Source organism: Magnolia sinica, chromosome 19 (genome assembly GCF_029962835.1).
Source record: "Magnolia sinica isolate HGM2019 chromosome 19, MsV1, whole genome shotgun sequence".
NCBI lineage: Eukaryota > Viridiplantae > Streptophyta > Magnoliopsida > Magnoliales > Magnoliaceae > Magnolia > Magnolia sinica.
In genome coordinates, this window is record NC_080591.1 from 16594734 (window position 1) to 16605705 (window position 10972).

Here is a 10972-nt window from a genome sequence, read left to right on the forward strand (position 1 = left end):
CTCCAGAAGCTATAAAAGAAGAATATGCATGCCAAACACAATCTATCATTACAGTCTTTATCTTTTATCTTAGCCTAACATAGCCTAATTTTAGTCACATCTGTTTTTGTCTAGTCATGTTGTAGAATGTTTAAGGTTTAGATTAGATCGTTGTTGTCCACCGTCACCGTTGTAGTACCGTAAGAGTAGGATAAATACTCACAACCTTCCATTGTTGAATCTTGATCAACCAAGTCCTTACTTGGAAGATCAAACATTTTAGTCATATATTGCTGACCATTTTCCTAGATCGTTTGTCCGTACGAACGGTTCATGTATTTATTTCTCTTTTTATTTTTGTTCTCTTGTCTATTTGTTACTCTATAGATTGTAATGAGCATCATTTATTAATCAATAAAATCAACATTATTTTAACATTTTTCTGTTTTAATATGTCTATCTTTGTTCCATTGAGAAATACGTTGGCTACAATTGCTGGTGAAAGAACAAGTCCTTAAGACACCAGGCAAAAGGAATTCATTAGGAATAATTAAACCTTACCTTTTTACAAATCACTTGATCATTATTACAATTGGTGGTTGAGAGGGCAGCTGAGTCCTAGAATTCAGTCTTAAATAGTCTATTTCAGTGTAGGGGGCACTAGTGTTCAATCAAACATTGAGTTGAGTATGAATATGGCATGCCTGCACTTATCTAATTGCAATGTTAACTTGATACGGGCCCTCACTAACATGTATGGCCTCATGTTTAATTGAATTACACAAACAAAGCCCATATAAGTGACTGTTTGGATCAATTATTTAACCCTTTTCTTTGAATTAGTTTGGAATGCATACACTAAAAGCAACATGTAAGGGTATGATCCATGTTGAAAGGAAAAAAGAGTAAATTATTTAAGAAGTTTTCTAGAAAATAGACAAACTATAATAATATATGTGGGATCGTAATATGTGTCATCTTCTAATGATATGAGTTGTTCATATGATATATCTCACTTTTTAAGGTGGATAAATAACAATAAAAGCTTTGAATTGGATTATTTCATCCCTTGATAATTTGCCTATTTTATTTTATGGCTTGTTTGATAGCTTGTGCTAAGTATAAGTTGGAATCCAAATCATAATTATTATGGAAATAATGTGAATTGGAAATTGTGGCATCCACTCAAATCCAGAAGTTGTGTTTGAATCCCATAATTGAAGCATTAAAATTATGTAGTGTATTCATAGGAATTCGAATTTGATTAAGCAAATCAACTCTAATATTCTGAATTAATGTACATATGTAACATTTGACAAAATGATTGTATTAAGCTCATTGAAATGTATACTTCAGCAAAATTGAGAAAAATTCAAGCCTTAGGTGAGCTACAAATATAAAGATCCCAAATGATGAGACTCCTTAACATTTTTTAGCTGTCCATTAGATGGCCAAAGTTTGGACAGTTTAGACTATTCTATTACTGTAATTTTAGTGATGTAACTGATAATGAGATTATTTATGGGTATTGTCAGCATGTCACATGTATAGTATATTAGTAGTGCTCATTGTCACATTTGTCACTTGTTCGACTCTCCCGCCTTTAAAAAGCCCGCGAGCGACCCACATGGAATGAATTTGCAGCAAAAACAAAAGGATCTCACCACACGCCAAAAGAAAGCTTTTCATTTACCCGGATTGCATTGCGCCAAACGTACCAAAAAGGAGAAATTACCATCAATTACCATCTAATACATTGTGCCAAATGACACCCGAAATCTGGACGGTCACCATTGCCTCCTTATAAGCGAAGGGCTGAAATTTTCAATCCAAGTTATTTCGGGCATACCAAATCCAATGGGATTCCTGTCTTATCTTATTACATACGTTTTCATGTATTCTAGCAAACCTCAATATTCAAATATGAGAGTGTTATTTTTATTTTTATAACTCCATTCACGGTAAGCCCGTCCTATAAACGGTTTACATCATTGAAACAGGACACCCAATCCAACAGCTGTGGACCCCACATCTCGTACGAATATATGTCCCACATACTTCAGCTCTTCGTGGAAATGATTTCAGCAGACTCGTCTCTACACCACCCAATCTTCCAGCGTACACTTGGCAACAAAGACGGGGGACAGAGACCCCTCATCTAGCTGTTCCTTCTGTAAGATGGCCCACCCTTAAGAAAACCTCACCCTATCAAACAATCATTACAATCCAACCTCTGACTTGAAAGGATATCAAACAACAAAAAATGTTCAATGGTCAACATTCAACCAAGGCAAGCAACGGTCAGGATCATCAAATTGGCCCATCCACTGTAAGTCCCACTAAATGGACGGTCACGATCGCCATATCCCTGCAGCATGTACCGACCAGGGGAGGACATACCTGGAGGTTGAGTAGATAACAACTCTACCTAATCATTTCCAGTACTGAAATGTATGCATCAAAACATCCAAGCTTTGTATGGCCCACCATTTTGAAAATTTAAAATCCAGTCCGTCCATCAGGTTTTATCCTTATTCTAGATCCTAAGAGATCCACAACTCAAGGCCACCATAGGGAACGATGAGGATGGGATGCCAATCATAGATTTGAGTGTGGTGGCGGATGCAGACTAATGCGGGGCCCAATGTGATGTTTGTGAGAAATCCACACCGTCCATATGTTTTTTGAGATCATTTTAGGCCATGGGGAAAAAATGAACTGAATCCAGTACTCGAGTGGGCCGAAAGCGTGAGGATTGAACGTCCACAGTTGAAATATTCAGGGGCACAGAAGTTTTGAATCAGGCTAATATTTGTATTTTCAGTTAATCCCAGTAGAAATGACGTTATAAACGGTATGGATGGCATGTAAACATCACCATCGACCCCAGAGAGGTTTCAACGGTAGGAATTTCCCTACCCACCTTATCCTTTAGTGCGGTAGACTTGAGTCTTAGATCCTTCTGATTTTTGGTCTGAGGTTCTAAAATGAGCTCACAAAACGGATGAACGGGGTAGATTTGTCAAAAACATCACGATGGGCCCCACCTAGGTTCGAAAGAAATATGCGTCCGTAAGGGGCCGTGGCCCCACGGAGAAAGGGTGTTTCGGACGATTTCGGTCCCATCGAAACCCAGCCCTACTACCACTTACTACACTTTCTTGTTACGAATGTTCACATGGTTTTAGGTAAGCGGTCCACCTCCTTTTTGAGCCATCTATACTTATCGTACAAGTTCCAACAACAACACTTATTTGTTACACTTACTTTGAATTACACGCAAAGGAACCAAAACCCCACCATCCAACATTCCCATATAACACCATTTTGTTACCTCTCCACCCCCTGAAAGAAATTCAATGGAAATCCAATCACTTCCACTCCATGCACCACCATGCATCGGGCGGGCCGAGATCGACACAGCCCGTCCGTTCCGGTCTGTAAAAGAGGCTGTAACCATTTTTGGTGAACGTATCCTAGGGGCCCAAAAGTCTAACATTGCTACTTCTTCTAATTCTTCTACTGCTGCTGCTGTTGCTGCTGCTTCTTCTTCTTCTCCTCCTGTTGTTGCTACTGCTTTTTCTTCTTACTCTTATTCGCCGTCCTCGTCCCATTTCAAACAAGAGAACGAACATGAACATAAGTTGATAGATATACTACAAAAGTTGGAGGCTGAGCTGGAGGAGACGAAGCGAGAGTTAAAGTCACTAAAGGAAAGGGAGTCTGAGACCGAGGTTGCATTAGCATCGTTGAATGCGGAACTTCACAAGAACATGTCTAAGATGGCCGAGGCTGAGGCGGCGGCTGCATCGAGAGCGGTGGCTAAGAGTGGTGAAGAGAAGAAAAAGGAAAGAGGAGTGAAGTCAGATCACTCACCTTGTTTAGCTCAAATACTTAGAATTGGAGAGAAGGAAGAATATTTTGAGATAACAAAGGAACAAAGAAAGATGATGAAGAAAAAGCCCATCATTCCTCTCATTGGAGACATGTTTGCAAAGAAGAAAAGCTCCATGTCTCTTTACAATCCTGCTCCCTACAAACACTCTCAAGCTTATGCAAGCTAGGGTGGAAACTAGGCTGGGCCGTGTTGGGCCCCCATGGCCTGTGGCCCAGTAATTAATTTATATGGGCTTGGGCTTGAAACCACCAATGGCCCATTTGGTCCTAAGGATATCCGCTGTGTGCTCAGGTTTTTTGTAATCCAGACCATTGATCTATTGGGTCCTACCATGGATAGACTATGCCCCAGATCTGACTCCAAGTGGGCCTTTTTTTCAGTTGAATGTTTGAACGTTGTTGTATTTCTCTTTTCAACCATCATTTGCATCTCTCAAATCATGATATTCAGGTTTTTCCATGGAAGAGATTGTTGGGGCATGGACCATCCACCGATGGGCCCAATAGATGTATGGCCTGATAATTAGCCTATGGGTCCCACTTGTATTAATTAAAAACTGGTATCCATCTAGGGTCATGCAATTCTACTTGGAGTGAAATTCATGTTGTTTTAAAAAAATTAATTGATCTTGTAAGAAGCACCTATTTTCGATTGTTTTTCAACTAATGCTAGCCGTTGATTTGAAGATGATGAATCATGTGAATTCAAGTGTGTACGTTTGTTCATGTTGGTCCTTTTTCTTCCTTTCTTTTATGTGGAATATTAATTTTTCTGTTCCTTTGGCATGCTTCACGTTTGTATCTTCTGCAGAGAGAGAGAAAGAGGTACAACCTTAGAGAAAGAGAGGCAACCTTAAAAAGATTATTTCAGGAGGGGTGCAACTTGTGTTGGGTCAACCTGAACCCAGTTGGCCCAACCCAAAGTTTGGGTCATGTCGGGTTGAGGTTGGGTTGGGCTTGGGCGCGCTTGAGTTGAAAATCCTCAACCTACCCTTCAAACCTGACCTAGGTTATGTTGGGCTTAGGTTTGAGTTGAAAATCCTCACCCCCACCCTTCAAACTTGACCTAGGTTGGGTTGAATTGGGGTTGAGGCATTAAGTAACCTGGCCCAACCGAACTCAACCTTACATGCAGTAGATATACATATGAGTTATGACTAAAAATCATGGCCTAGATGGAAAACAAAGGTCATGTAAGTTTGACTTGCATGAATAATCGGCCACTATTATTTTTGGTCTATAACATGTTCACATTGCGCGCTACTTGATGAATGACATGGATCTATGATGCATGTTACATCCATTGGGATCTCCGGCACCTGTTCCAACCTCTTACATGAGGGGCTCTTCATTGAATATTCAAGAGTCGCATCTTGGAGTCATGACCTTATTAGAGAGGTCTGAGTCGTCTACGTAGACGTGCAAAACTCGAGCCCTCTATGGCCCACCATGTCATGACATCAAGTCAATCTATTTCTTTAATTTCTTTGTTTATATGCAGTGATTGAGACATTATTTTAGTAGTATTATTGTATAATAGTTACATGTGTTACTTTAATGATTTTATTTGATGGTTACATAATTTATTTTATATGTTAGTTTATTGGTTATAAGTGTTAACCTGAGCCAAATCAATCTAACCTAACCCAACCCGATCTAATTGACCTAACCTAAATTTTGATAGGGTTAAGTATTTAATATCTTGTTTTGGGTTCGGTTGGATAGCTTGGGTTAGATCTAGGGTTGAGTTGGGCATTGAGCCAACTTCCCTTGAGGTTAAGTTGGGTTTAGGTGGACCTTCAACCTGACTTAACTCATTCAACTTGCACCCCTAATCCTAACCATCCACTGGAGTTTCAATGTTGAACACATTTGGTTAACTTTCTTTTATCAATGTCTACTTGTAAGCCATTGATTTCTTTTATTGAAACTCTATCTTATAGTATTTCTATTTTAATAAGGCATGTTTGGATTTTTGAAAAAGAAAAGAAAATGAAGCACTTTTTCAATAATGCGATGTTTCACATGCTTGGATTAAAAAATAGGAACGGAGAGCACATAGCAATCACTACCCTTCTTCTCACAATTAATTTTTGCAGTGAGGTTGAGGGTGATCATTGTTTAACAAATATTAGATTTCACCTGCTATGTAGACAACATCCAAAAAATGAGATCCGTGAGAATCCATATCTCAATAATGCTTGTGGAATTCTTGGGAATTCATAATTGGATAATCATCAAACGTTCTATTCTTTTATTTTCCCACAATTCAAATGAGTCATTGACACAAGAAGAGATTGAAGCAGAAATTCAACAACTTACATGCCAATGTGGCTCATGTTTCTAAGAACCAATCCTTTCATCAGACAAGAGGCCACAACGAAAATGCCCTTGCCTAGAAATTAAGCTTGTCCTACACTAGGTGTGAGAGAAACTTTTATGAGAAAAATAGATGGTAAAAAAAATCATTGCCAACATCCATGTTCAACATATAATTATGGCCCATGTGATGAGTAGACGGTAGGATTTTAGAAACATAGCGGAATATAAAAGGTTTTGAAAATATAGATTTGATTTTATTAGCCTAAGGATCCCATTTAGATATCTTCAAATTTCTATAAACACACACATTTTATGGCTAGGATTACATTGATCAGTGTTGTTAATAACCGAAGACTTTGGAAGAGCGTGATTGTCATGCCCTAAATATAGTATTCAGCGCCCATTCGCCATAACCTGAATTTGGAGTTGATAGCCTCCCTAGTTCTCCAATTTCGGCTCCTAACTTCCATACGTCAAGTTCCAAAAGTGAAATCCCACGGAGGATTTATGAGAAATTTTAATAACCGAGTATAACCAAAAGAACTCCACAAGCAACTTACTTCTTCACTATACAAGTTTGGATACAATGCTGATAAGGAAAATACATAGTATAACAAAATTCAAAAAATTAGCCATACGCTCCGGTATCAGTATTACTAATATGCTCTAACAATGTAAACAAACGTTCATGAGCTTCCTACGAAGTTCAGTAGAGTGCGTGTGTGCATGCGTAATGCATATGACAAATATATTGCTTCAATATCAATATTCACATGAAAGTAAGCAACAAAGATGGATGGTCAATTATGTCAATGTTCATGCCTGCAACCAGGCATACCAAGGCTATGCATGTGTTATGTGAAGGCTAACTGGGCTAAATATCATATGTAGCCATGCGATGCAATTATGCCAATCTTGGTGTCTACCACTTCTTAGTACGATTTTCAATTGGAATCACTGGAGTCTAGTACACAAGCACCAAACCGTATTATGCAAACATGCAACCATAAGAGACCTCACTACTCTCTCGTCAGTGGTATTGCAATGCCCACCCAACTCGCAAGTAGCGGACCCTATTTTTAAGCTGATTAAACTTAGTCTCAATTGCTACCACACACTTCGAGTAGGTGAGGCCATAGCCCTTTCCAACCGACACAATACAGTGACAAATGCGACCTACTAGTATTCTGCACACGGATGCTCATGAATTCACTCGATTTATATATTAGAGCATCTTGTGACTCACAGGGGTTTAGAGACTTTCACCGAGGGACATCCATTGCATCTAGTAAATGTAACCAATTTTTTATGGTTATACTCATATATGTTAATCATGGGAAATGCGCAAATGCTACAACCATGATGTCACTAGGGTGTATGCAACGACCCTAATCCTGCTATGGTGTAGATGCACATGGCTCATGCAATGTGTGAATGCATGTATCCATCATCTGAGTCATGCAACCTGATCTTTTGGATATCTTTACATTCTCATGGTGGCCTATGTTTCAAAATGGGTGGAATCGATTTTATGTAGAACCAACAATCAAAAGATGGTTCTATGATTTTTGAAAGAGAATATTTTGTCTAGATTCATAATGCATATACTCATCATCAGTGATAGAGACTCTCATTTTTGTAATAGGTCAATTAAGAACTTAATGAGAAAATATGATATTACTCATAAAGTGGCTACACCCAATCACCCATAAATGAACATACAAGTTAAAGTTTCAAATAGGAAAATCAAACAAATTTTTAGAAAAGACAGTAAATCCGGAAAGTAAGGATTGGTCTCTCTAACTAATTGATGCGTTATGGGCTCATCGTACTGCATATAGAGCCCTGTTGGAATATCTCCATACAGACATGTCTATGGAAAAGGTTGTTAGTTGCATGTGGAATTGAAATATAGAGTATACTAGACTATAAAGAAATTCAATTTCAACTTAGACAAATCTAACTTGTTGTGTAAACTCCATCTTGTCGAGTTTGAAGAAATTTGGAATGAAGTATATTATAATGCAAGAATTTATAAGGAGCAGATGAAAGTTTTCCACGGTGAACATATTTTCAGAAAGGCATTTGTGCCTAATTAAAAAGTTCTTTTGTATAATTCAAGACTCTTTCTTTTTCCTAGTAAGTTGAGTTCCAATTGAACAAACCCTTTCATTGTAAAAAAAAAAAAAAGTTTATCCATATGGGGTTGTTAAAATTGAAAACTCCTCGAATCGCAACGTGTTTAAAGTAAATGGACAAAGATTAAGGCTATTTGTGGAGTGATTTGAAGGTGATTCAAAAGTTAGAGTGAAGCTTAATGAGTTTAGTTTTATAGAAAAATAAATAAAAATTAAAATATAATTAATTTTAGGAAGATTTGAAAATTATGTAGAAATTATTAGTTTTAAACAGTTATTACTTATGGAATTTTAATATTATTTCTAGAAATTTAAATAGAATGAAATTTTGTGGGATAAGATTAAACTTAATGATAAATTAATATAAAAATTTTAAAAATAATTTAGTAAATAAAAGTGTAAAAAAATGTTACATGCAATAGAGGCATTTTGGAATCATGCAGAAAATCGTTGGTTTCAAATGGGTTATACTTCTGGAATTTTTATAAATTTTCTGGAACTTGAAATATAATGAAATTTTGTGGGATAAAATTAAACTTAATGATGAATTATTAATTTTTTTAAATAATTCTGTAACGCCCTGAAAATCGGGGGTCGAGTATAACTCAGCTCCCGAGTTCCAAAACATCACTTATACAACATATTGAATGATGGATGTATGTTGTCTGTAAGAGTACATAAAACATGGAATAGATTAAGCCAAACTGCAAACATAATTCAGGGATAAGTGAAAAACGCAAGCGGAAGACTTAAAGAAATATATGTGTACATGTGCAAATTCCTGAAATACATATACATACCAGGTCATACTTACAAGTGTTACTATCAAAATTATAAGCATCAAATGACATTCATCTATTTCCAAAAAAGAAATCCCAGAATCTCACGCATCAGGACATGACTCACAAGAACCCGCCTGAAAACTGCATAAAAGAAAATGCGGCCTCATCATCCTCGAACCCCTGCTCTGCCTTAGGGGTCGCATCAACATCTCCATCTAAGACAGAGTCTGGTTGGTGTTTAAACACCGTCGCAGAACGTGGGAGTGAGTGATCAACTCAGTGGAACAATAAAGCAAAGGTTAACATGTTATCAATTCAATCAAGTAGTAATGATAAAGCTGAACAATCAAACATGTCCTAATTACTCTTGTTAGTGCAAGGATGTATGTAGAATGATGTATGCCCTTGCTTGTACACCCTCAGTGTCTTTATCTTACGTTACGCATGACATCACCTCAAGTGCTTCACCTCTTCCAGGCACATGCAATGCGGTGCATGAACATGATTACCAAGTTGTTATTAGTCCTTTTCATACAGCAGGATTGGGAAGCTAAGGTACCTTCCTCATATCAATTTTCAAACAGTGATCCATTCAAAGGTCGTCAGTCCTAAACATCTCAGACGATCATATGGTTTTAGGTCGTTGCAAAGGGCTCGTCACCAATCAATGCACGCCTATCATACCTTCGTTACTACAATAAGGCTTGTCACCTCAATGCGGTATCCAAGTATGCTCGAGGTCACTACAAAGGGCTCGTCACCAATCAATGTAGGCCGACGGCACGAATATAGTGTCCCATACCACCATAATCGGCTCACGAGTTTGGTTGCTCACTGGTCACTACGGGGAGGCTCGTCACCCCAGCGTAGGCCGACAGCTCGACCACGGTGTCCCATACCACCATGTCCGGCTCATGAGTCTTAGCGGATCAATTTACAATGGTTAACAGGATTTCATCGGTAAGTTTGGTACCCTAGATTCAAGCAATAGCGTCCATACATGGTGAACATACATCGGACAATCAGGTTACTTGACGAACTCGACTAGCACGAGCGCACGTTGGGTTGAACGACATAAAGTACGCAAACACTCTGTGTGGCCAAACCACTGCCGACAACTCTAATACGACTAGGGTTCGTCAAATCGTGCCCTTCGTGATGAAAGCAACCTCAGCCATGAACTCAAGGCTGATTACCGATTTCTTGGACTATTCCATAGTCCCAAACACATTCCATTATAACAGATATGCATATAGAATTTAGAACAGTAATGGAACAATAATTCAAATCATGTAGTATATGAGCATTTGCAGAATATCAACTTAACATGGATTTAAACATAAGTAATACTTGAAGTTAAACAACAAGGAATGTGACTTGCATGTAGGAAAACATACACACCAATAGGAGAGTTGAGAATCTCTTCTCAACGCCCGGAATTAGGATAATAAATTACACTTTAGACCATTCAGACATTTCTACAAACACTTAGACTATATAGCGCAACATACATGTAATGACCCGAAAAATTTTGTGCCAAGACCCGAGTACTACCTTTATTTTCCTTAGTAGTTAATTGGGGTAATTAGCGCTAAACTCGATTGCTTGTGAAATTAGCATCAATCACTTTAAATCTGATCTGCATGACTCAAAACCTGTAGAATCATTAGCGCTAGGTTACTCTGAACTCTAGGATTCATCGCTTAATCCAGTTGCTCTTAGGAATTTTTAGAAACTTTGGATCGGACCTGGACCGCGCGTCGTAAGTCCGATAGCGATGATCTTAAGCTGTATTGGTCACCATGTTGGACTTGGCCATCACCTAAAAAATCAAGTCCAGATAATGTTCTGGGT

General features: G+C 38.1%; 1 protein-coding gene across 1 annotated transcript; it reads left to right on the forward strand.

Moving 5' to 3' along the window:
• The first annotated feature begins 3323 nt into the window (after window positions 1–3323).
• LOC131234794 (WEB family protein At3g51220) lies at window positions 3324–4083 on the forward strand. Its single transcript, XM_058231752.1, has one exon. The coding sequence runs from the start codon at window positions 3339–3341 to the stop codon at window positions 4041–4043; it is 705 nt and encodes a 234-aa protein (XP_058087735.1). The 5' UTR covers window positions 3324–3338; the 3' UTR covers window positions 4044–4083.
• Window positions 4084–10972: the final 6889 nt, after the last annotated feature.